At 42.3% G+C, this 27,848-nt stretch overlaps 1 protein-coding gene across 3 annotated transcripts in view; it reads left to right on the top strand.

Moving 5' to 3' along the window:
* Nucleotides 1-27,848, top strand: part of ATP11A (ATPase phospholipid transporting 11A) — a 661,076-nt gene that overhangs the window by 372,051 nt on the left and 261,177 nt on the right. For all 3 annotated transcript variants that reach the window (XM_069205024.1, XM_069205022.1, XM_069205021.1), the window contains exons 6-8: nt 6,226-6,354; nt 13,564-13,667; nt 24,646-24,696. In XM_069205024.1, the coding sequence (XP_069061125.1) occupies nt 6,226-6,354; nt 13,564-13,667; nt 24,646-24,696 (284 nt within the window). The remainder of the gene's footprint in view (nt 1-6,225; nt 6,355-13,563; nt 13,668-24,645; nt 24,697-27,848) is intronic.

The following is a 27,848-nucleotide window of genomic DNA, read 5'->3' on the forward strand; positions in this document are numbered from 1 at the left end:
AGGTAAGCTTTGTGTAGTATATAGAAGTTTATCAATTTAAAACAAGTGTTTCTAGATATTATATTGGTGTGTGATAAGATGGAGGCCCATTTCCCTTCGTCTAATGTGAGTCCGAGGTCCCCCTCCCAATTAGGGTACAGGAAATCCAGTGGGGTTAGTGTATCCATTAGTTATGCATTGTATAGTTGGGTGACTGCTCTGATCTTGCCACTTATAGTACAAAAAGTTTGGCAGTCCAAATGAGCTTTCGGCTCGAATGGTCCTGCTCCCCAGTGCTATTTGATTTTAGTGGCTATCATTCTGTGCAGTAGAAATTGACCCTGCTGTAACCCATAATTCTCTGTTAGGTCTTTGAAGAGCATAAGCTGTCCATCTGTGTACACATCTCCCAAGGTGGTGACACCCTGTTCCTCCCATCTCAGCACCCCTCTCAGATTCTGCCCACTTGGTAAAGTTACTGAGCATCTCAACGGGAGGTCAGGTGTGTAAGGAGATTTCGTCCGAGTGCGCTGCAGACTACGTAGCCAGCAGCATCGTATTACTTGTAATTCTGCTGTGTCGCCAGGGTGAGACAATTTGGGTGGCAACAGGATACTAAGCAATGTGAGATAGGGAGGGGTCCTACAGTGTAATGTCATGTCTGCCTGCCGCCACATGTCCAGCCACTGCACAAACCATTGGAATTGACCTGCTAGGTATTATAATTCCATGTCTGGGGCAGCACGTTCTCCCCCCCCCCCAATATGTGGTCTATTAGTATTGTGTTCAGTTCCTGAAAAAATAATTTTGGTAGAAATATTGGTAGTGTTGTAAATAAATAAAGTAGCCTTGGCACTGCCATTTAGCTACCACAATGCTGCAGCCTGCAACGGACAGCGGGAGTGCCCCTCAGAATGCAGGGCCTGGCTGTGGGTCGGGGTCGCATTACTCTTTTCCTTTGCCACTCTTCATTCCGTCCTTTTGCGCTTCGGTTTATTTGGATCTGCAGAAGTTTTCATAGGGTTTGAATCTTGCCATTGCCAAAGCGGTTGGGGGGTTGTAAAAAATAGTGTCTTGCCATCATGTGTTATTCTGAGTTTTGCTGGAAATAACAAGGCGTATTATATTCCCATTGATCTATTTCTGTTTGACCTCCATATAGGAGGCTCTCTGTTTCTGGATTTCCATAGTAAAGTCTGGAAATATCATTACACAACTTTTCTACCAGGATTTCAGACCGGCTGTGGAGGTGTGCCTGGCGGTGGCAGCCGGGACGGCACTCTGTGGGCGTGTTCAAGTGCGTAGTATGGGGATAGACCCTCATGCACTACGTTGTCACGGATCCACTGCTCCAAAAAGTCAGCCATGTCTGCACCTGTTCCCTCAGTTCTTTCCGGAAGGCCGATAATTCTAATATTGCTCCTCCTGAATTTATTTTCTGAGTCTTCTGCTCCAGCCGCAAGCGATTTTATCTTGGCATCCAGTGCATTCACGCGGTCTCTGATTTGGTGGACCTCTGTTGCTGTACTCTCCATGGTGCGTTCCGTGGAGGAGACGTGGTCTGCTAGCCTTTTGTGGTCATCCTGTAGTATCCCCAGATCTGTCTCTGTTATATCAATTTTAAGTTCTAGTTCCTCCCTAGAGGTTGCTATGGCCTGCAGTATGGTGTCCAATTTTGTTTCTAATGTTTGATCTGCGCAAGTATGTGATGTGAGGGTTGCAACTGTGGAGCACGGCAAGCGCAGTCCTCTTGGGCCCCCTTGCTCTATTCCCTCCTTCATCTTCAATGCTTTGCCCATGATGTAGGGGGGTGTGGTGCTGCAACACTATGTCGAATTAGGTGTGGTGGATGGCGCTCCCTGGTGAGCGCTAAATCTTTCCTAGTCCTATCCGACCTGAGTCCATCTTCTCTGAGCGGCACCTCAGTGCTCCAGCTCAGGATGTCCAGTTCAACTGGTGCCAATCAGTATGGCCGCCGCAACTGCATTGGAGAAGCCCTCGAGAACAACAGGGCCTCTGGGCAACAGTTATGTGGAAGTTTGGTGGCGCTGCATGCTTCTCGTCATCCAGCCAGCTCCACTCCACCTGCGTCGCTGCCCCCTGTCCCCAGGCCAGGTTTAGGCCTGGGGGGATTTAGGCAGCCAGGTAACAAGGACACCGTTGCCCTGCAGCCACCCATGATCGTTTTTCTCAGTGTTGAGGGTCAGTTGCTACAGATCGTAGGCCCCAGTTCCCACACCTGTAGGGTTTCGCACCTCTCCCTCTGCCTACTATTTTGGTCGCTCCGTGCCCTCCAGTTAGAAACACTTCACCGCTCGGGCTGCTCTGCTACTCGGATGACTCGTCAGCCCCCAGGAACCTTGGGAAACCTGGCGTCAGGCAGGCAAGTGCTGCCAGGTACCTCCGACTCGCCGCTCGCATGTGAAAAGAAGCAAACTCTAGCCAATCAAAAAGCAGCTCAGAGAACACCCTCTCCCTCCACGGCCACCATAAATCAGATTTCTCTGCACAAGTGTGAAAGTACTATATTTGAGGTATTTTTAAGAGGTGAGCTTGAATTGGGGAGAAGGATGGGTTACATGTGAATGGAGAGCTACAGCGTACAGCTCATTAACTTGCTTTTTTGTACGGTTATTGAATCATTTATAGTTTCATAAGCTTGAATTAGAATAGCAAGCAGTAGTCCTAAAATGTTAATGGAAAGAACTAAATTTGAAGCAGCTGTGGGAATCGGACGTACAGGTAGACAGAAAAATGGGCTCACGTCAATATGAAAGATGTCTAAGAACTGCCTGTCTCACTGCTGCATCATTTATTAATGTTGAATCCAGACTGTAATATCCAGTAAAAGTAGTTGCTCTGTAGATGATTAACAAGGGCACACCAGCAAACAGGGCGGTTTATATGGCCATACTTCTTGTGGAATGTGTTTAACTCTTCCGTCTAAAGGAAATCTAGCCTTTTAATGGCAAAATACTATGGTAGCTGAGAAAGAGTATGCAACATTCAGACTGGATAGCATATGACCCTTTCTGTGTGGGCTATAAGCTACTAAAAACTGGTCAGATTTACTGGATGTCTACGTTCTCTCAATGTGAAACCTGATGCATTGTCTGACATCTAGACTATGAAGTGCTATCTCTGCTGCATCAGTAGGGTTTTGGAAAACTGCCTTGATAACTATTGTTTAATTAAGATGCAAGTCTGATGGTACTTTGGAATGAATCATAGGTTTATCCTCAGTATGACTTTGTTATCTCAGAACTAATGTGGCTCTTTAGTGATTAAAGCTTGAATTTCACCAACTCTTCTTGTGGATGTTAAGGCCAATTCTAAAGCCATCTCCCAGAATTGTTATTTAAAGTCTGCTTTATGTAAAGGATTGAACAGGCTATTCATTGAAAAAGAAACGTATTCTGCCGCCATGAAACGGGTGGCCTTTTCACTAGCGAATAACCTTTGAAATGCCCTTGAGGAATTATTTAACATGTCTATTAGACTTTGATAATAAAGAACTACAGGGCACAAGTAAGTAACTTGTTTTTTGTGAACTGTGCCAAAATTTACAGTGGCTTAAAGCTTGCACATTGCTTACGATTAGTTGGTTTACTTGTCACTCACATTTGCTTGCTCCTTATATACTTAATGTCTTGCCGTCCTATTCTTGTGTTTGTCCCTTCCTTGGAACATAGTCTCTTTACCATCATTCTGATGTGTAGTCTATCACTGCTCACATTTAGGGATTTGCTTTTTCTGTTTCATTAAGTTTTCCATGAGATTTCATGTATTTGTGGTGCTCTCTCTCTCTCTTGTGCAGTTTCCCACTCTCCAAAAACCATTTCACCTGTTACCTGTTCAATCCTCTGTTACTTTCCTACCCCTGACAGGCCTTTAAATAAAATAAAATATTTTAACTTTTTGGAAGAGCCCGGCAGCTATTATTAGCTGTCAGCCTGCTCCACTTTATAAAAAGTGCTTGCTAACGACTCCATTACTTCCTGAACCCCTGGCCCACACACCGTTGATTCTTCCCCCACTTGCTTCTCTGTAGCTTCCCCACCCACTCCTCCGTATCTCTCACTGACCCCCCCCACCCCTCAATAAGTAGGTTTTATTTTTTGACAGACCCAACAACTGATATTTGCTGCCAGGGTACGTGCAACCTTAAAAGTGCTTTTGCACCAAATAAATTATTTTTTTATTTACATTTCCCAGTCGCCTGCCATCTTAAATAGCCAAATGAAAAGAAGGCACTGTGGTGATGGATGCACAAGCATACATCATCACCTGTGCGCCTATAGATTTTACTTTAATTTTTTTTTTCATGCTGCACAGCCTTGTCCAAAGAATTTGCAAAGCCAGTAGGTCAACAAAGTAGGATTTACTAGCTTTGCCAATGCTTGTTTTCATATTAAAATCCAAACTAACATTCCAAAATGGCTGTGAAGTTGTGCGAATAGGCCCCTGTTATCGTTTGTCCTTCCATCATGCTTTGGAAGCTGAGAGCAGGGTGCTATGTATACATTGTCAAGGTTAGTAGACGTGGAATTAAGAATACTAATTCTGTTGCCAGCTAAATATTCTTACTGGCACAATATTGTTATTGTTGATATTCTGGACACAATATTAATGTAGGCCGATAATTACAATTGAGTATGCTGGTGGTACACTGTGCCAGCAGCGACTGTTCCCAGAACATTTTCAAGATGAATTATTCAGATAGAGTCTGCTCAATCCCATTCACATGAGTCACTGGAGTTCAGATCTGGTTTCACCTCACTATGACAGACTGAGGCAATCACCCAGGGAAGTACTGCATGTCTGTCATGGGTTCCACAGGCAGTGACTAACATGTGGTCCTTCTTCCTAGCCCTCCCATGACAATTTTGTTTCTTTAACCACACTTTCCTGCTGCTAATAGAATATGTTTCCATCTACCTTCATGGTTGTGAGCACCTGTATGCTGCAAAGTCTGAGCCCACTGGCTGTAATTATAAGACAAAAACAAGTTAGTTAACTAAGCTCTTTTCATCATGAAGCATAAATCTGTGGGTAGATTTCAGAAAAGTAGAAGTAAAAAGGTTGTAGCTAATGTGTGTATAGGGAAACTATAGAGGTAAAAACCTTGAATTCTGACAACTACATTGGTGAATTGTACATGGATCTAAATTAATGTTTAAACTGACCCCAGTTATTCTCTCTTTAACCATGACCCTAAGCTTAGTTTTTTCATCACCATCTTGTTTCTGTCATTCTATGGGGGATACCTCACCAAGTCTCCCTGCTCAAACTTCATCTTCTTACACAATGCCTTGCAAGTTCCCCTGCTCCCACCCTATCCCAAATCATAAACTTAACCCCCTCACCTCAATCCTAACATTGACCCTAACTCCAACCATAGCTGTAACACCTTCCTTATACTAACCATACTATCGCAAACTGAATGCATTCTTTCTACTTTTTTCACCTCTTTGGAACAGTTTACTTTCCTTCGTTGCCTAGTTTTTTGTCACTCTACCTTTTTAATCTTTTTTTTATGCAAACCTATTTGATATATAGCCCTCGACTCTCTTTTTTGCTCCAGTGAGAGGAGTGAAGATCCTAATTTTATATGGGATCACAAATAAGCCCTTTGTGTTTCCCCTGCAGTGAGCTTCATTGTGGAAGTCCATCTAGATTGGACAAGTAGAAAACTGCAGGGCTCACCATAAAATGAGAAATGTAGCAGGTTTTCCATCCAAATTGGTGACTGTAACCTGTCTCACTGAGACCCACCACAGCTTTGACTTTACTCTGGTTTTGTTTTCTAGGATGTCTCTGATAACCATGCTGGTGAGGAATTACTGCCCTAATGTGTTGGTCAGTCATGCAGAAATCTTTTCAGTGGAGTGTCCACAAGAATTTGCAAACTTCTAACAGCATTGATAGTCATTAAGGTGGTGTCATATGAACGACAATTGTGCATTGAAAAAGATGAATGCTACTAGTATTCACTCACTAACTTTTTCTTCTGGTTGAGAAATTGTATTGCACTCCAAACAGTGTAGTGACAAGTGTGTAAAAGTATTCTATGATGCTACAGTATTGGGTTTCAAGATATGTGGGGTTAAAGTAATCCTCTAAACCAATGAACCGGCCCAAACCAGTGTTCACGTTTGAAAAATATCACTCTGTTGAATATGCACCATTTGTCCAGACACTGAAAGCGAAAAATGATTTTGGTTTTTGATTTGATTTCTTATGAAGGTTGGCGATGTTGTGATGGTCAAAGAAGATGAAACATTTCCCTGCGATTTAATTCTTATATCATCAAGCAGAATGGACGGGACATGTTTTGTTACAACAGCCAGTCTGGATGGAGAATCTAGCCACAAGGTAATCTATATTGTTAATATTCCTAAAAGACTTCGAAGGGAGTGTGGCTCAGAGCGACAGAAGATCAATTATTTTGTGATTGTCTATTTAATGTCTTCAGTGAACTATTTTGAGGCATCAGACAATTGAAATGTTGTTACTGTTCCAGTAAACAACCTAGGGTCACAGCCTTTATGTGTCCACCAAGTCAAAATTCCTATCTCACTAGCTTGTATTTGCCACAAATATGAACATAGCAGGCGACTTGCCAGTGGAACATAACAAATTATCCACATCAGATTGTGTTTGCCTAAGATACGGAATGGCTAGATTTCAGTTATCATATTAATTTGCTGGACACACAGAAAATTAATCATGTTATTGTTTCCGTGTTCCATTGTTAGTTTCTCCCTTCCATCAACTAATCTCTGATTGCCTCCCTGTTGCATGGGCCTTGTTTCCATTTTTGTGGGTGATTTACGATAAAGTGTTTCATCTTGTATTGTTTTATCTGAGATTTCTAGTGAAAACATTTTGTTTGGATTTATAGGTTGGAAGGGTATCATTATTGCAGTAATATCCCATTTTCGTATTTTTTCAACACATGGGCCTGGAGGTCAGGGTGTGCTCATCCTGCCCTCTTATGCTTCGTCTGCATCCGGTAAGTGTGCCCTGTAAGAGACTTCCAGTTTATGGATTCAAGTTTAAGGTCAAAGACGTGGAATGTACATATCAAACAGCTGACTCCATGCCTTTTAAATTTCCCCATGTGCGAGACTGGATTCGAAAATGATTCCAACAACAGATCTCTGTGCTGATAGTTGGAACAGTTGACTCTGCTGGAACCTTGTCCCGCCTCCAGAAGTGAAAATGCAGAGCTGTACATATGCCCCATCTCTATATGCTGATTGCAGTTCCATTTTTCCGCACCGTTTGACACTGGTTTGGAACTCCATTCCTATACTTTTTGCTGGTGTTTGCCATCTCCCAAAAACCTACTATTGATAGGTGCAGAGGAAAAATGTCCCCTCTGAAGGCTAGAGGTATTAAACATGGCGTGCCTGCAGAAAACAGATGTTGGTCCAGATCCATCATGCTTAAGTTCTAAGCATGACTTAAAGCCCTATGACATGTGCTCCCTGATGCTCCTCCCTGCTAGCAGGGGGTGTGAGACAATGCTATACACCATGTAACGCATAAAGCATGGTTAGTCAGATTCAAGGTCCTGGGACCGGTTCCAGTCCTGCTCTTGGTCCTGGTTGCCATCCTCAGGTAAGTTAAAGATTAAATTAAAAAAACAAGTCTAGGCACAAGCACAGCAAAAATCTAAAAGAGCATACACTCCTCCACACCGCTACCACTCCAGGCAAAGGTTGCACAGTCATTGTTCTAAAGATCTGAGTCCACCATTGTCAAACTCGTTTCCCTTTTCATACTTAGCGCTGACGGGCCCAAAATGTCCTGCGTAATTATTAACGCTGCAATAGGTAGGGGCCTTCAAGGAGGTGTTGCAGGCTTCTTTTTAGATGATTCTGGGTTACCATGGAGCACCATTAGGTCCCGTGGATCTGCTATGACCTCCAGTTAAACATATGCCAACATGGCCCTCCTCAGGGTTGACTGAACCCATGAAGGTTACTTTTTGAATCGGATTCTGATGCTAGTGGCCTGATGCTAGCATGTTCCCTGGGATCAAGGCAGCAATGAGGAGGCTGACAGTTTGGTCTCCTCTGACTATATTAGTCTTAAACTTAGAAAATGCTGGTGTCCCTGACAGCTCTCTGGAAGCTGAATTGGACTCCCGATCAGGTCCACTTCCGAATAGATCACCTCTTTTGTGGTGGTAGTTCACAAAGCCGTAGAAGTGCTAGAGTTTCAGATGCCTACTGTGAAGACTAAGGAAAAGTTGTTCACAGGCATTTTGCAGCCTGGTCTTTGATCTTCCAACCAATTACCGCCTTTCAGTGGGGTTTTGTTGGAGGCCTTGATGGTGGCCTTGACTAAACACATTTCTGACGTTTTTGATCATATTGCACAAATTGAACTCTAAGCCTTAATCTGCAACCAAGTCTCTGCACTCAACTCCCTCAGGCAGCCAACACCCACTGCAGACAGCATTTGGCCATGTGGTGCAGTACTTAGCGGCATTGGCTGGCCTAAGACCAGGATGTGCACCCAGCCAGCCATAGACGCCTAACCCTCACTATGCATGCAGCACCCAGCCTTGAAGATACGTAATCCTCAATAATGATTTTTTTTAGCATTTTTTAATTAACCTTTTTTATGTTATGCTTTATATTTTCATTTTTGTAGGTTTTGTAACAGAACATTTTTCAAGTTTCTAATTGTAAACAACGTTTATAAATTTTTTTGTATGTGGCTTATTTAATTCAGGCTTGAACAGAAGTCTTTATAGTGCTTCTTAACATGTAGATGCATTGCTGTTGACATGGTACGTTCATTTAGTTTGCCCGAGAAAATAACTTTCTTGCAGGAGATACAGTATTTTGCTAACGCCAACAGTTAGGATCAGATTTCTCTTTGTTGCGCCATGCAATTTCTGTTACTTCATCTTCCTCTTGCCTCCTACTTTGTACTTTCACACTGGAGAGTTCCTTGGATGCATTGCTCTGACATGTTGTGTTGGTCTTTTTGTTTCAAAGGAGTACATGTCTGCATACTCTCTTTTTTAGTACCTAGTCACGAGGTGTGCAAGTTACCTTGCAGGCCTTGACTTTATTTTCACCTCTTTGATGTGTTAAATTTTGCCAGGTCTAGGATTCCTTTTGTAGCTGCTTAGTTTCAGTGGTGGTGGGTAGCGATTAAAAGTGGTGGAGCATAGTTTTTGGCTTGAATTCCAGTGAGCGAGACTGACTCACTTGCTTGTTGAGTTCAGTGGCTCGCTTACCTAACCTTGCACTCAGTCTTAATCACTCACTCACTCTAACATGGTTTTAGAAATGTACTCTCATTTGTACTTGCAGTCACTTTTACTTTGTCTCAGTTTCACTGACTTATTCTTCACACTTATTCCTACTCAGACTCACTCACTTTCATTCATTTCGGTTACTCTCAACCCACTGAATCTCAGTCCTTCAGATTGACTCAATGACATTCTGACTCACCTAATCTCACTCGGTTTCAATCAGCCTCATTTTGGCTCAATACATTTTGTTCATTCTCACTCATTTGCACCTAGTTTCAATAAGTCACTCCATGACTAACTCGTTCTTCATGATTCACTCAGTCTACCTTATTCCAGTTCACTCATTTTCAATGTGACTCAGTCATACTTAATCAGTCTCACTCATTCACACTTGGTACTACTCCTTCACACTTAGTGCCACTTAGTCTCACCCATTCTGACTCAGTCACTCTCACTTTGCCTCAGTCTTACTCATTCACAGCCTCAGTCATTCTCACTCAGTCCCACTCATTCTCACTGATGCGCTCAGTCTTACTCATTCTTATTCACTTATTGTCACTGTGACTCACTCAAACTCACTCATTCTCACTCACTCTCACACTGCCTCACTCACTCATTTTCTGACTAAACTAAGATTCACTTAGACTTGACCCACTCAGTGTCACACTCAGTAACATTCAGTTCACTCCCTGTCATTCTCCCTCACTCATTCATTCTCACTTGCACACACTTTTCCTGTCATTCATTGTCCTCACTTTGACTCACTCATTCAGTGGCACTCAGCATTACTCTCACTTTACACACATAGACACACAGACATGCTCACATATACACACACCCTTTCATGGGCACACACATACACACAACCCTCATACGTACAAATACAGTATTTAAAAACATTTTTACTTACCTTGCTGCCTGTGCAGGTCCCGTTTGACACCTGATGGTTTTTTCAGCTTCAGACACTTGAAGTTAAAACCTTAAATCTGCGCAGTTGCAAATTCGAGGTTTTAGTCTGTTGTCATTCACCCGCCATTTCCCAACTCTGTGGCGAATTAGGAAAGGTTGGGGTGAATGGCTGATTGACATGGAGCCACAGGCACTGCAGACCTTAAGCCTACAATGCCCGTGGCTAACTTTAGCTGTGACGCTTTACCACCTCACAGATTGGGAGGCACTGAGGAGTGCCAAGGGCCGATGGCAGGGCTGGGGGTTTCACCAGCCCCGGACAATCTTTGATGGCTGGTTTGGGCGCCTTTGTACACCTGCGCCAGTCATGAGACATTCTCACTAGCAGAGCTTTCTTAGGATGTTGCTGGACAACATTTTCTTTTTATACCAGGAGAGAATAAAAAGACTATTATTTACTCTTGTTATAGCAAGGGGGTGTAGCCCTGGAGCCCTAATGGGAAAACCGCCACTGCCACTTTGTCTCACAGCTGTGGGCATTAAAATCAGTTTTTTGCTTTCCCCATGCTGCAGAAGCTCCCTTGGCTTTGTGTAGAATCTGTTGGGTCGTGGCTTTGCTGCCTCTGTTCCTTACACATGCTTGTTTTGCAAGATGCTGTGCTTTGCAGCTTTTAATCTCCTCCTCTGTGCAGAGCTGTATTTAAAAAGAAGTTTACACAATGGTGGGGTCCTTGTTTCTACAGGGGATGGACTTTTTTTTTACAAATAAATGTGTGGTCTGTGTTTTACCAACCACACCTTTCTTTCTTTTTGAATTCTTAGGATTTGTGGTTCCCGTCGATGTTAGAAGGTAGACCATTCAGTGTACCGATGTTTGATATGAAATTCTATCGTTTAAAGTATTAGAAAATTAGACATGATCAAAACTAGATTTGAAACTCACAAATGTAACGTTATAGGTTATTTTTTTCACGGTAAGCTTTGTGGGATTCATGATTGCAAGTACCACAAACTGAGGGCGTACACCCATGCCTACTTTCTAGGATCCGTGTAGGATGTGCACATTTTTATGGACCATTGCAGGGACCTGATTGCTTCCTGACAATGTATTCATCCCCTTTTAAACAGTTATGTTGTTTTTGACACATTTTATTTGCCAGCTTGCCATTGCATTGTCCTGAAGCAAATTAGACAGCTACAGTTTTTGTTGTAGATTTGTTTTCTAGGGAAGCAGAACTATTTCCAGTTTTAATAGGCTTTTAGATAGGAAGAACAGGAGCAACGAAATCCAGAGCAAGAAGAGGAAGAACTTGAGGTTTTGATAACTGAAGTTTCCAAGTCTCCGCTGAAATCCATAGTTAGTTTCTTTTGAATAATGAAAAAATTACTTACATGTACTTTTGTTGGCTGCCCTCTATGTGAATAGAAACGGGCAAGTACAGCTTTCAAATACCCTCCATACTTATGTATCCTAATGCTTAGTATGAGAAAGAGCTTACTGCTGAGGAAATAAGAACGAAAGATCGTAAAGGGGCAGGTACATCGTCTTCCATCTCAAAGTATGCCACACGTTCTGGAGAGATGTTTCTAGGTGATTTACTGCAGGACCAACAGGATGCCGCTGATCCCTGCTTCTTGTCAGATTTTTTTGTACCATATATAGGAAAGTGATAAGTTGTGTAGAGAAAAAAATTAGTGCTTTATCAGCCATGTTATAAGAAATTCTTTTTTCTGCATCTCTCCAAGTTCTTCCACCCTCACTTTTTTTAAAACCCTTACTACACTACATTTTATGTCTAAAATCACAAAGTGTTTTTTAGAACCCACTTTGATGGTTTAAAAAAGAGATCAAATTATGCCTTTATTATTCGTACAATTTCAATGTAAGGCCTCCTATGTATATATTTGTATATGCCTCCTGGCAGCCCTCGCAGCCACAACTCTCTGCAGAAAGCCAACACTGGCTGTGTATGGTCTTTGTCCATGAGCGGGGGGTTGGCTGTAGGGCATAGCTGGAGGTCAGGCTGTCCTCCCAAACAACCAGCAACAATCCGAGCTGCAAATCCCTTTTGCCTGTTCTCAGTGGGGCTTGGGTGCAGCATCTGGCCTCTGGCCAGACCTTATGCCAAAAACGCTGTAGGTGTTCAACCCCCATTGCACACAGCCTTGGGCCATGTGCAGTGAGGTGGGGGTATAGGGCCTGCCCTCATGCCAGAACCTGCGCCCAACCCACTGCAGACAAATAGCCTCTCCACCTCATGACCATGTGCAGGGGGTTTGGTCGTACAGCATGGCCTCTGTCCTTGCACAGCAGGGATTGGAAGCACGGCCTGTCTGTAGACAAGGCCTTTCACCTAACCCTCCGCCAGCAGTTTCCACTGCACACAGCCCCTGGAAAGACCCTGCACCAATTGACCTGTGTGGGTTGCCAACCCAGAGGCTGTGCTATCACTGCTTACTGTGTGTGTGTGTGTGTGTCTGTCAGTTACCAGTGTTGAGTGTGGGAGGGGGGGAGCCATAACTGGCTATGTTTAGCATGTAAGCAGTGCCAGGATTGCTGAGGAGCCTGTGCTGGTGTACCAGCGAATGCTGGGACACCACAAGAGGAGCAAGGTGGCTGGAGGCGGCGGTATACAGGCGGCGCTAATGAAACGGTGTTTTCTTTCTTTTTTTGTTTTTTTAAACATTGTTTCCCCTGTCGTCCCCCGTCGTCCCTCCTGCCCCCCTTTTGACATATGTGGCAGCTGCCGCTGCACTTATTCCGATTTTACCTGACCTCAGTGTGTCTTTATCCAAAATCTGCATTGTAATTTTTCATCATTGACATCACACCGTTTGTTGTGAATGCCCACGAACAGCATTATGCATCAAATCTGGAAACTCATTCAGTTGTGGTGCCTCCTGGACAATTACAATAATTTGAACGTAGGGAACAATTCTGATTGGTTCAAGGATACCCGGTCTGATTTGCTGAAGTAACCAGTAGTTTCACCTTATCTGATAGCATGGCCTTCCACTAAATAACATGTAGCCCTGGGTTAAACCAAACAGTCCGAGGGACAGCTAATCAGAATGTCTGAAACACATAGCGTCTTACTCCTGGATCACATTCACAACAGGCAGAAGGCTGTGGGAGTGCTCTGTGCAGACAGAGGAGCGATGTTCACTACAATGGAAATCAAGGGTAGGAATATGATTTCTGTCTTGTCGGTTGATTACTAAAATAAAGTTATGTGACATTCAAGTTGTATTTGTCGATAGGTTTTTATATTAGGATAACCTTCAAACCGATAGTGCATATTTTCACATTCTATAAATAGTGTGCCAGCCTTGTTTATTTTCGTTTTTAGTGTTTAAATTGTGTGCATTCAGACGAACCTTTTTCCTCATTCCAGACACATTATGCCATCCAGGATACCAAAGCCTTTCGTACAGAACAAGACATTGACACCCTTCATGCTACAATAGAGTGTGAGCAGCCTCAGCCTGATCTCTATAAGTAAGCACATTCTTGTTGGAATTTACATATTACAATGTTTTGTAAACATGTTTTAATTCTAAAATGAAGTAGCTGAATTTGAAGCTGCAACATTCTGTTTCGTCCATAGATTTTTCCTACTTTGTGTAATTAATTTGAGAAAGATGAAAATGGTGCTTAAAATGAAATTGCAACTAGTGAATGCTGGTATTTTCCTAATCGTTTAATATCCAGCGTGACTACTGGCATTTGCAGCATAGTGTGGGCAGATTTCAGAGTATGATAGAATGAGATTTAGTTATGTTGGCTCCTGAAGATGATAATCCATACCCATCTCTTAAAAATCCTTGTGTATATCTGTTTCGGGTGAATGATTAACAATATTATTTGATGCCTAGGTCAACCAAAACCTAACAATATGAAGAATATAGTTATGAGTGAACTTATAAATAGATGTGGCTTAATACTGCTTAAATTGTTGAGATAGGTCCCATTGTTTTGGGCGAATATGGTAGGCTTCTTAGCATGCCAGTGAAACTCCTCAAATACAACAGAACTGCCTGTTGTGTCATGGGTTATCTCAGCTTCCAGGGGTTAGAAGGTTACAGATAACCCTTAGGCTACAGACATCACCATGAGATCTCATCCCACCCTCCCCAATGCAAAACGCTTTGCCATGCCAGCTTTAAAACTGCCTCTGTAAGGATATTTTTCATGCCATGCAAGATTCCACTTTTCACAGGGCAGTATCAGAACAGATATGATCTAATTTGCATGCTAAAAAAGGTGAAGATGGTTGCTGTAAAAAATGATTGAATTTAAAAAATACTTCTTCAGATGTTACCAATTCTCATAACAAAGCTAAATATTGCAGCCCTGTTTAGAAACAAACGAAGGCGAGGCATATTAGATTCATGGACATGCAGAGTTTATAAATAGGCAAGAATATTGTCAGGTTGCGGCATATAGGCAATTATGATATGGGAACTGGTGAGCCAAGGCACTTGATGAGGTGACATGGGCATTGTATAAAAACAGCACAGTAAAAAAGGGTAAATACTTGTGAAATACTCACATGTATGGATCCATCGATAAGGCTCAGATAAGTAAACAACTTAAACCTACTGCATAGGGTTGAGAACGTGTTGCTTTCTTTTCACTGGCTAAATCGGGGACATGCCTTTTTGTGCTTCATACTAGAGTGTAGTGGATGTTTGAACAGAGACGCAGCTGCAGCACTGTCTAGAGGACTAAGAATGGAGAATCACCACTGGGAACAGAGACACAGCTGCAGCACTGCCTAGAGGATTTAGATTGGGCGAAGTTATTGACGGGAACAGAGAAGCAGCTGCAGCATTGCCTACAGGACTTAGAATGAGGATTTTGCACTGTTACCAGAGACACAGCTGCAGCACTGCTTAGAAGACTTAAAATGGTGGAGTTACTGACTGGACCAGAGAAGCAGCTGCAGCACTGTCTAGAGGGATGAACATGTGGAATTACCACTGGAACAGAGAGGCACCTGCAGCACAGCCTAGAGGATTTAGAATGAAGGAGTTACTTGCTGGACCAGGGAAGCAGCTCAAAGCAATATCTACAGCACTAAGAATGAGGAATTACCACTGTGGCCAGAGACACAGCTTCAGAACTGCCCAGGGGACTTAGAATGTACTGACAGCACTAGAGAAGCAGCTAGCAGCACTGCCTAGAGGACTTAGAATGAGGCGGGGCCAGAGAAGCAGCTAGCAGCACTTCTAGAGGATTAAGAATGAGGAATTACCACCACAGAATCAGCTGCAACACTGTCTAAAGGGCTTACAATGAGGAATTACTATTAGTACCAGAGAATCAGCTAGCAGCACTTTCTAGAGGACTAAGAATGAGGAATGGCCACTGGGATGCAGCGTTCTCAGAAGCAGCTGCAGCACTGGCTAGAGGACCTAGAATAAGGAATTACCATAGGGACCAGAGAATCAGCTGCAGAATTGTCTACAGGACTAAGAATGCAGAATTACCCCTGGGACCAGAGAAGCAGCTAGCAGCACCACCTATGGGATTAAGAATGAGGATTTACCACTGGGACTAGAGAAGCAGCTGTAGCACTGTTTAGAGGACTTTAGAATGAGGAAGACTAAAAGTGGATGAGTATGTGTCTGCCAGAGGGTGCAAAACATGCACACAAAGCCAATTATTTCTAAAACAGCAGTGGAGGGAAAAGTGGCTTGGAAGAAAATCAATTAAATATGCCAGAGCAAAGGCACAAGAAAAAACAAAACCTGAAACGTTCGGTGCCTTTCTAAACACAGTGTTTTCACTGGTGTGGTGTGAACACATTGCTATGGACAACCAAAATAACACTAAGGCTGCAATGCCCAGACAAGAGGAAGGAGGAGGGGCCATCACACGCTGTAACAGGAGGAAGCGTGAACATGTGTGAACATAGTGTGATGGCCAACAAAAATATTCTCTTAGTGAAATCACCTGGGAGGTAAGTAAGCACACAAAGGAGGGACATTTTGGAAAAATGCACCAATTAAAAGGAAGCATTTAAGGCCAGCACAAAAAAGAACAAATGGCAGCAGTGGGTGTGGTTAAAGCCCATAAACTGAATATAGGATGCCTTGCAAACAGCGCATGTGTGCTGCCTAGGCTCGACCTAAAAAGCGCAATTGTTTTTCCAGTTCTGTGAATGTAAACACCAAAGTGATTGAACCATCTAATCTGCACATTTGAGCACCAAAATATAAAGGTAAGTGTTCATTTCAGCTGCACATAGAGTGGAAATGTGTTTTATTTTGCCTGGACTGCATTTCCATGCGATGCCTTTGCCATGCAAGCCTAACAGGTTGTTCCCAAAGTGCGGAGTGGTTTTGGAAGAGTGTAGAACACCACTCTGTGAGGAATAGGTTAATTACATTGCTGCATTAAGGCACAGAGCTCCAGTTGTAAAAAAAAAAAAAAAAAAGTCTAACCGGTAGATATGCATAGCTATTATCTAAAATTATGCCCTTGGCAACCTGGGTACTTTATGTATTATCTGATTACTGCCGAATTTATAGGTTATTTTGGGTATAGTAGAAGAAACACTCAACATATTTTTTGGGTGCGAGAGAAACAGGTTTGTGAAAGTTAACTCTTTCAGGTATTTGCAAAGACATATTGGTTTTATTAAGAGTTAGTCCCTTATCAGTAGTCCCTGGATCTCCCATGAAAGGTACTTTTCTTTTAAGAGTAGAGTCCATTCCTCTCTCTCTCGCTGCCAGTTCCATCTATTTCTCAGACTCTGGAATTTTGAACGTAAAAACAGAATGCATCTGTTCAACAGAAGTAGCATGATTTATACACAAAATGAAATAGAACAGAATGGTAAGAGATAAACAATTTTTTGGAATATTTATTATAACCTGAAACACCCTCATGCAACCATTGATATGAATGGCATTAGAAGACGATGAAAACAAAGTACAAACAAAAAGAAATGTTTAGGTTTTCATACAATAAACTTATGAGAATTCTAGGATACAAGGAACTTGGGAGCATCAGGGCCCTGGTCCCTTCGATTCAGTGTCGGAGCTGGAGCAGCAGTAGGATCCTTCTAAGTTGCACGAGGTTGCATTTCACATTTGAGTCCACTGTGGTGATTTTTTGTTTAAGAGAAACATTTTAATCAAACCAGACTCCTAAGTTCTTGACCAAATGAAATCGGGATTGGGAAGTTCTTAGTAAAGCATGCCGTGCTCTGAAGGGCTTCCTACTCTGAGAATTTCAGCCTTAGTGTTGTTTAGGCAGAGCTAGCTCTCCTTTATGCTGTGTTAGTTGTGCTTCTGGATGGTGGAAATTCATTTGTTATGATCTGGTAGGTACCAAAGCCTGAGAAGAGGACGATGGTCGACTGTGTACATCAGGAACTGAACGTATAATTTTTGGCATCTAGAGTCAGTTTCTCTCTCCTTCCTTGTTGATGTAATATAGAAGAGTGAGCAGTAGTCACCCAACAGTTAATAATGTAACAAAACATGTATTAAGTTCATAATTAATTGTGTTATTTGCTCCTTAATAGCAGACGGTGCAGAATACCTTGTGCCCAAGTTGGAATCCATGATTAAAAAACGTACATTTTTGCTAACCATGCATGTTCAGAACTCAGTATCGACAGGACCCTAATGCTTGTACAAATGGATCACAGGCCTCAGTCTAACGCATGTTCCGTCACTTCTGTAGGAAGAGTGACCCAGTGTTTGTGTTGACATCTCTAGATGATTTTCGAGGGAAGTTATGCTTTTAACTGGTCTGCTAGGTTGTATAGGTCTCCCCAGTGAATACCGTCCTGTCACATTCAGAAATTTGAAGAGATCTGTATTGCCTATCTGTGCATTTTCATCCCTATAGGGCCTATACAGGGAGAATGTCACCTATGCGATCTACACAGATATAATGTATTTACAAGAGGTGTTCAGGCACAATATCAGAAACCAAAATATTGTGTCAAGAATATACAGGCCAGAAATATTTTGAAGGTACGTTTCTATAGGTAAGCAAAGTTTTACCATATATAACTCCACATATACGTACCTTGACAATATATGTTGTCAAGCTACATAGATGTTAAGTTAAGAATACTAAATTTACACCTGCCTACTTGCACTTACTTTATTGATATTTTAATCCTCGATATTTGTGAAGTGATATTCTGTCCAAACAATATTTTTGTTTCTGATATTCTGTCAGTGATCCATAACAAGCAACTGCATGTAAGAATGTATGGATGTATATGTATGTGTTACTTATATAATGCAAATCTAGGCAAAGAAAGGGAAGGAAACTCTGTACGTGGTCTAAGACAAAGGGATAGTTAACATGTGAATAAGGTGTAGCTAATTTCTAACCGAGAAAGTAGATTGTTATTTCATCAGGATGCAGTGTTCTTTATAGAGATGTTTATTCAGCTGATTTCTAGATTGGAGCATGTTGAAGTGGTTTTGATAGATGTACAGACATAGTTCCAGATACTGGATGCATGAATGGCTAAGGCATGATGCCTTGCTTTTTCTTTTTTCACTTCTTCATCTCCCGTCTGATGGTATCGTAGCTGCAAGAGGGCTTGGAGCCACTGGACAAGATGAGCTTGTAAGATAGATAAGCAGGGGTGCTGACTGTAATGACCTTTTAGTTGATGCTGCTGGTTTGAAGATGCGGAGGGCTAGCAGGAGCAATCAGTGGAGTTTCCTCAAAATAGGGGTTCTCTCAGGATAGGGGTTCTTCAGGACATTGATGAGGCATGCTGCTGCATGAAGGATGCCATTATGTAGGCCCAATATAGAGTCTGCCCGGCTGAGGAGGGGGAATTGCTTCCATCTAGATGCTTGAATGGCAGTTCTGAAGGCACTTTGTTGGAGGAATTGTTTCACTATCTTAGGTGGAGAGGATGCTGGAACTAGGTTGCCCTCTTCAAGGTGATATCAGTATACAGGGTGAATCTGAGGGAACTGCCATTTTGTGAAAGTTGTAGTTCAAACCTATCTAATTTCAAGTCACTGAAACATGACTTTAAATAGTCCATACTCAATACATTTGGAACTCAGTTTGTTCTTTGTGACTAATAATATCCAAATGTCTTGGACCTTAACTTGATTTCATGTGTGATAGACTAGTCATCTGGGAGTATGGCATATGCTTAAGTCCTAGAGAGGTTCTTCAACTACATTTTGGCTTTCACTACAATACTTAACATAATATCTCATAGGAGGGTAAAGATTATAGAGACCAATGCCCCCTTGGCTGCAAATTAGTCGACAAATAGTTTCTGAAATTTCCTGCACAAGGTAATAAAATTCTGCCAGAAGGGGCAGTAGTCTTGAGAAGATGGATAACCAGGCCTAGATGGTTTGCCTCTGAATTAATAATTCTTCTAATGAGAAGAGCTGGAAGACTGAGAAGATTTTCTGTTTTGAAGAGCTGGAAGAAGGAGAACATTTTCTTCCACCTATGAGCAGCCAGCTGGATCAGAGCAAGTAAATTGGTATCCCCTTTGCTCTTTGATGCAAGCTTTTCACACCATATTGTTTTTTGCGCTACCAAACCCTGGCCATGGAATAATGAGGCAAATGTCAAGCAAGTCTTCTATTGGGTATGTCTTACTGCAGAAACCACATCTAAATAAAACTGTCCTGGTAATGGACTCATTTTGGATTTAGGGAGCAGATATGAACTTCTTGAAGTGGCGACAGTTGTCAGCGCTGTTAACGTTTCCCATACAAAATGGGTATGGGAGCTGGAAATTAAAGCTCTTATACAAACCTTTTTCATTTTTTTTCCCTTAACCCTTCCCAATTTTAAATGACCGTTGAACCCAAAAGTGGAATCAAGCCTTAGAGAAACTTCATGAACCAAATGTCAGTCTTCCATCTTCACAAGTAGTTTATTTGTTGTTGTATTTGCAGTTTGATTGAATATGGATCCCAAAGCCCTTAACTTAAAGGAGACCAACTTTTGTTAGGCTGTCTGTAGACATAAGACCTCTTTCAAATGAGATGCCAGCATTGAGCTGGCATGATTTATTTCTGCCACACTGACATTCAGTCAGTGCTTCATTAATATTTGAGGATACACCACAAGAAGAAGCAGCAGAAAAGGTTATACCTATGTTGTCACTTAGTGTTTGAGGATCAGATAAGCATTATGAAAGCGAGTTGTTTATACCATTTATTTTGATTAGAGTCCCATCTCCTCCTGATAGTAAGCCTTTGTTCAAGGAGTCCATTTACTGTTACTTTTATTCTAAAATATGGCACCCTTTCTACACAAGAGCTCCATCAAGCACTCACTGAATGATGCCATCTGGGCTCTGAGTGGATGCTCCCATGGTTAAAGGTGCTGGGCCCTTCATCTTCATACCAGCTCCGGGCAATGCCAGTGTGTTCGGTTCCAATGCTACTTAGTGCTTCATTAATTCATTTTTAAATATAATCCAACAGAACCATCATTTTATTGTGGTAGAGTCCTTGTTTCTGAAGAGCTAGGAGACAGTAGAATACATTTCAAAATAGTGTTTCGAGCCTTTTGACATTTGGTGCCCTCCAGGATGCCCTTTTGTTCTTCATTCCTTGAAATGTTTGAAGAATGTTAATCAGACGTGAAGCAGTGCAAGCAGGACATGACAAGGCTATATTGTATGCATCATTTTCTAGGTGTAATCCTATTTCAACCAGTTGGTTTCATGTGATGGCAAGTTTTTGTAATTTGTTCTACCACATCGAACTGTCTTTTTCATATTGTTCTTTTACGTAAACCCATGAGCCTGCGCATCATGTCATGCTTTTGCAGTTTTTTGTATGATCATTGTATTGGATCTTTGACTTATGTCTCATGTCTCATGTTCCTCTTTACTGAAAGTTTCTTATGCATTCTGTCATATAAAACCTTCCATTCTAAACACGGTTAGAGGGCCTGGCACGAGCTTTAAATACTTCACCCATTTGTCCTATGCTTGTTGAGTCTTGTTGAGTCTTGCTTCAGACGCACCAAAGTGATCACAGGATTTTAAAACTGCTTACACTTTGTTAACCAGTCACAATGAATAACATAGATACGGGGCTGACTCCCTCCAAAAGAGCTTTCAAATTTAAATATAAGGCGGGAACAATGGCACAGAAAAATCGACTGGTAGAGGGGCGTTTTTAGCACCGCAGTGGGCAGCTACTAATTGGTTCCTCTCAGGTTTGTGCTCAGAATGCAATATTAAATCCGCAGCCTTGCACCCACAGATCGCTTTTTGGTAGGGCAGCAGTGGTCCTTATGCACAAAGGTTCCAGTACAAATCCATCTATTTCAGCAGGCGAGGGAGAGACAGTCCTCCTTCCCACACTCCAGTGCCGAGCCTTCCACAGCAGCCAGGCGACATACCTCAGTACTCACTGTGTTCTATGCTGGGATATCTTAAGGGCTTTGGGGGCCCTGTGCCAAACGTATTTTGTTTTGGAACAGCTTTGCATTTATGATCCAATTTCAGCTCTTTCATGTCCCCTTTGGCCAGTTCACTGACAGTGCACAGACACACTAATTCTAAATGTGCTTGCGTCTAATATTAAGGGATAGTGACGTGTGTTTTCAATATTGTAACACATCAGCAGCTAACTAATGTTACTACAAATAAACTCTGTGACAGGCTCTCATTTTTCATATATAAGATTCTGTTTTGATCTAAAAACTAATTTTATGAATGCTGCATGAAACATAAACACAACATTTCTCTGCCGAATTACTGTAATAGACTCTTAAACATCACCCACATCAAAAAATATATGAAAGGAACAAAGTTTAAGAATTAATTAAGGGCACCATAGCAAGATTCTCTGCAGATCAGAGCTGGCTCTATCAGGGACCCCCAGAGCCTACTCTGCCCATGCCTTAGAAAGTCTGTGGTTCTGTGCATGAAGTGGCGGTATCGCCTCCCTAGGGCTACCCGTGCTACACCTGAGGGGAACCCTTGTGTAGGTGTAATTAGAATTTGGATTACAAGAGAGATTTTACAGTCTGCAGCCATTTTAATGGTTCACAAGACCATACTCGATGGAGCACTTATGGGAGAATTTAATTTGGAGCAGTCGTTTTGTAAGTGCATGGCTATTAGATTATAATATTCTGATCTTTTGCAGGTATTTCAGAATTTATATTTTGGAAGCCTTTTAAAAATAGTCCAAAGAGATACCTACATATCCTGCTTGTGTCATAGTTCATTTGGGATTTAGCTTGATATAGCTTATAGAAGATTGCAGAGAATGTTTCCTTTCCACTGTAAATAGATTTATCTAATGTCACCCGATGTGTCATGTGCACCCAGCTTCTGTAGTTGACAGTTTACTCAATATAGTAGATGCTTTTTCATTTGCTATACTTAGATTTCAGTCTTATGTGTTGTTGCTTTTTATTATTTTATAATGGCAAAAATGGTTAACATGTTAAATCATTCTGTTTTTTCCTCTGCTGCTTATGGGGAGATCCCTTTACAATCCAAGAGATTTTGGTGTTGAGATCCTCCCTACGCGTGTAGTACCCGAGTATTAATCTGTTTCCCTATTCTCTTCATCTGGTGAATGAACAGTGGCACCTTCACCAATGAAGCTTCATTGCTCTGAAGCAGACAGACCTATATCAGTAGTGACTCCAGTTAGCATGATGGCGGTGATCCTTTGTGTCTTCATTTTATTTGATGGGTGACACCCGCTGTGGGGTCTTCTAGGGGGAAAGCTTGTTTCCAGCATGTTTTGAAATCTTCTGTGACCCTTCTCTCTTCACTAGAAATTGTAAAGTTTTTTTTTCCCTGTATATGTTTGTCACATGGTCAAAATGCATCTATTAAGATGGAATGCAGAGCGCAAGTGCCTTTATGTTATGACATATCATGTACATTGCTTGGAGGCACGTCAAAGTGCTTCTGTGGAAAAGAAGTAGGAAACAAAGTGCATGACAAGGAGCAAAAAACGAAATGAAAGTTGTAGAGAGGAAAGGGAGGCGGGAATCAAGAAGAGAGAGGAAGTGGATATGACAGAGGACTGCACAAGAAAGAGGAATTTAAGGCACATGAGAAGGGGGTAAGGTGAGTTTAGGGAGCGGTAGAGAAGATTAAATAAAAGGAGAAACAGGAAAGATCTTTGAAAGGGGCACGAAAAGGAGACAGAGGATGTCAAAGGGAAGGAGTGAGTAAGAAAGATGGATAAAGGGGGCATATCGAAGAGATAGGAAATAAGTAACATGAAGGTGCTGGGCTTGAGGGAAGGAGCCAACAAGAGAGGTTAGGTTGGAAGAAAGATGGTAAAAGCAGTTCTGTTAGGTCATGTAGAGTAGGTTCCTTCGGTGTGCCGAGGGGAAACCGAAGACGTAACTAGGAAACAAAATTAAGGGAAGCAGCACCTGGACGCTGAGGTAGTTCATTGTGAAGTTTGAATGCAGAGAAGTTGCGAGATTAGAGGGGAAGAGCCTTTGTGGGACCGCTCTATGCTCCTCGTCCTCTCCACCTTCTCATCTCCCACCCTCACGCTTCCCTCCTGTATGCTCCCTCTTCCCCGCCCCCACCCCATCTTTCTTTTCCTCCTGACTCTATCTCATAAATACTGTGGGGATCGGCTATTTGTTTTTGTTTCATGGACATGAAAGGTGGGCTCTATTCAAGGCTCCTTTTCCTTCAATGATGTGTTCTTTCTGTTGCTATGTTAACTAGATAGCTGATTGCAAAAGAAGCTTTATTGTAGTTTCCTTTCTTTCTATGCCAAAGAAATTAACAAAAGACGATGATGTAAACTCCCTTTCTGTCTGGCCTTTATTTGAAATGAGCTAAAAACAAAACTGTATCAAAGGCTATGGAGCCTTGTATGCTGACCGCCTCTTCCTTCCCGTCTGGCTCCAATGTGCTAATACCACTTATATGAGCACATTCCACACATAGCTAGCGAATCCTAGTTAACCTTTTGCTAAGATGGCGTATCATTACATCACCCTATTAGAAGGGGTGGGGTGGCTGCCTGGTAGAGGCACCAACACTCCAACCATACCAGGGACCAGACCTGTACTGGAGTACTACTAGCAGAGGGCAGTCACTACAGTTGTTGTTATCATTACTCTTAGGGTTGGGTATTGTAATATCAGACTGGCTCTATGTTAAGAGTGTGTGGAGTAATATTTGTAACTGTGGCAATACACAAAGTTTAAAAAATGAGGGCAGAAGACAGGATGCAGAGTATAAGAGAGGGCATGATAACCACACATTGACATATTATGCTTGGAATTAAATTAGTTGAGAGAGGTTTGGACATAAAACCAGCCTTAGGCAGCAGTTGAAGTCCACACTAACTTATTGCTGCCCCTTTCACTGAGTGCCACGCCTTGCTTCATGCTTTGTTTGTAGAAGTAGATTTTGATGATAGTGCATGTGACAATTTGTTCAAATTGGTAAAACAGCGCGTTACCATTTAAAACATGTTTTTGTAATGTATTTGCTTTGCAGGTTTGTTGGTAGAATAAATATTTACAAGGAGCGAGATGAGACGGTTGCAAGGTAAGAGATGAGATTACATTTAAAAATGGTTATTGACCTTCTTGGCACAGATGTAATTGTCTTCATATTTATTAAGGTTTTCAATAAAGGTAGTTACGGGAAATAAGGATACCCGTTATTATGCCCATGTGCATTTGTTCCCATTTTCAAGTGCCTCTGATATTCAGGACAGACATTTTTCCAGAGTTAGAAATAGGAGTTCAGCTTTTGTAGTGTTTCCAAAAAATGAGAAGTAGGTTGACCCATGCGGCCAGGCCAGCAACTGTAAGGCTCTGAATACAGCTGCACTCTTTATTCTAAAGAACAGAGCCCTGAAGGTGCTGCTCCGATTCGATGTCAACACTTTTTCCACATTTTATAGCTTGTCTTACAGGAAGGTTGGTCTTCATCCATTAGGCAGCCCTTCCTCTCACAAAAAAATCACTGCTAATTATAAACTAGAGCAGTGGTTCCCAACTTTTGACTTCTGTGGACCCCCACTTTATTATTACTGGAACCCAGGGACCCCCACCGAATCATTATTGAAATCCGGGCACCCCCCACTGAGTCATTAATGAAAGCTGGGGACCTAATCAGTTAATATTGCTTTACTAAGCAGCCGCGGACCCCCTGAGGAGGCGGACCACAGGTTGGGAACCACTGAACTAGAGCTATTCAGCCCCCTCGAAGTCTCTCCAAACTCATGCCATTCTCAGTTTTGCTACATTTGTAAGATCAAACTTACTGTCCTTGTAAGTATCCCTTGTTCTATTGTTGTTTAGCGGGTTTTCAAGTTGTCAAGAGGCAGGTCTAGAAATGTTGCTTTGTTACCCTCTTTTTCCAGGGAACCCCCGTTTCCTTTGCCCCGTCTTTCTGTCTACCATTCAGAGTATCACAGTATGCCCCCACCCTGTGTCACAAGCAGCATCTTGTTGTATTTCACCTTTGCACGTAAGTAGTTCTTTATCCACATAGTTTAGCTTCCCATTAAAGATGTGCTCAAAGCTTCCCTGGAGGTGGCCTGTCCAGAAGTGGGCTACAACAATTTGCACCAATGGAAATTATCGATCCAGGTCTAACTTTTGTATTTATTTTTTTAAACGTACTTTATTGCATTTGAAGAAAAATGCATATCGAGATTACATCAAATAATAACATTTTGAATCATCTTCTAACCAATAAGAGCTTTTCTAAATACAGACAGGATGTGTCAGATATCAGTCATCGAGAAAAGCTATGTAAAAAACAAAAGGATGGCGAGAAAATCACGTTACATTTGTTGACTTGATAACATGACAATATAATTAGAATTGCAAAATAAAAGCCATAAGCAATAACAACAAACAAATTAACCATATTCCCCACCCACAGCCCTACTCGCCTGCCTTGCTGTTACAAAAGTCATTTTTTACGCACTGTGAGTCAGAGTGGCGCAGTCACATGTCTACCTTACAGGCCTTTTCTCTTAATTTGATCAGTCACATTGTAAGGTACATATCTCTTTAGCACAAGTGAAGTAACTCGTGTTGAATCTATTCATGGTTGAGTTCCTTTTCAGATTTATAACTGTATTCCTGTTTTACCAGGACAGGTCTTGTAAAAATAATTTGTGCACTAGAATCCTCCCACTGTCTCAAATGACAGTATAGTTTGCATTGTAATAGCATCTGTACAGTGCACCCTTTTTTTGTCCTCCTCCATACCAAATAATGTTTTAAAAATATATTCGCCAAAGTAAAAAAAAAAAAGGGGGGGGGGATATATTTTTTCTATGAGAATTTTTACAACAAACGTTTTTAAAGTTTGTGTTTCCAGCCTGCTAAGACTCTAGGATGCCAAAAACTATTCTTTGTGGTAATTTTCCCCTTCCTAGTGTTTTCAAAAGCACCAGTTACAAGTTCAGAGTAAGTATAGAGCCCGTTTATCAGCTCTGGAATGCCCGTGCATGGAATGAACATACGAAATAAGCCTCAACAAGACAAGAACATTTGAAATTTGGCAGTTCTAGAAGTCCAATACTTGAAGGAGATGAAGATTTGGTGGAGGAGCAGTAACGTAACAAAACTTGAGGGCGCCTCCCCCTGCTTCCCCCACCCCACCCCACCCCTCCTTGACTCAAACAGGAGCTCTCAGGCCTGGGCACTGTGTTGATTGGCCACCTGGAGCTAGGGTCCCCTCCCGCTCCGCAAGGGCTTATGTTACGACATTGTGGAGGAGGCGAGTGAAGTGGTGGATGCAAGGAGTTTGCCTGTGGAAAATCGGATTGAGCAGGTGGTTTCAAGATGGAGGAGACTGTAAGGAATCATTCGGGTCTGGCTGTGTAGTTATAGAGGGGCTGGACACAGCATGCATCCTCTGGGTCGGCGAGTGGGGATGAAAGGTGGCACCACTGGAAAAAAAGAAAGCAGCATATTCTGATGAAGCTGGGGATTCATGGCAAGAGAGTGGGAGCCTCCGAAGCGACAACGAGAGATGAGGCAGCAGCAGGACATAAGGCGAGGCGGGAACTGTACATTTCTAAAACGTGAGGGTGACTAAGAAGGTACAAATAGGAGCTTTCTAAAATTAGAGCATAGTAGTACCCGAGGGAGTACTTGAAGAAGCAAACCCCATATTCGCTGGCACATGAGACAGGATACTTGTCAGTAAGGCTGGATGTACAAAGCTATTTATCGGTCGCAAGTGGCAAAATTTGCCTTTTGCGACCGCTAAATGGCCTTGTACCATGAACCAACCCTATTTTGCTAATCGCTAATAAGCTACTGACTCTCAAAATAGGGTTTGCGACTCACTATTAGAAAATGGCGTGCGAAGGGCATCCCTTCTTAATCACGAGTTGCACTGGTATGTAGAAATGTTTTGCCTCTGGGAATGCGGTCCCAAAACATTTCCAGTTACCACCGCTCCCACTTTGCAAATCAATCAATCAATCAATCATTCAAGAAATTTGTAAAGCGCGCTACTCACCCGGAGGGTCTCAAGGCGCTGGGGGAGGGGGAACCGCTACTGCTGGAACAGCCAGGTCTTGAGTTGCTTCCTGAAGGAGAGGTGGTCTTGGGTCAGACGGAGGTGGATGGGGAGGGAGTTCCAAGTCTTGGCTGCCAGGTAGGAGAAGGATCTTCCTCCCATGGTGGCTTTTCTAATGCGTGGCACAGCGGCGAGGGCGTGGCTGG

The sequence above is a fragment of the Pleurodeles waltl genome, chromosome 8, assembly GCF_031143425.1.
Source record: "Pleurodeles waltl isolate 20211129_DDA chromosome 8, aPleWal1.hap1.20221129, whole genome shotgun sequence".
Classification (NCBI taxonomy): Eukaryota; Metazoa; Chordata; class Amphibia; order Caudata; family Salamandridae; genus Pleurodeles; species Pleurodeles waltl.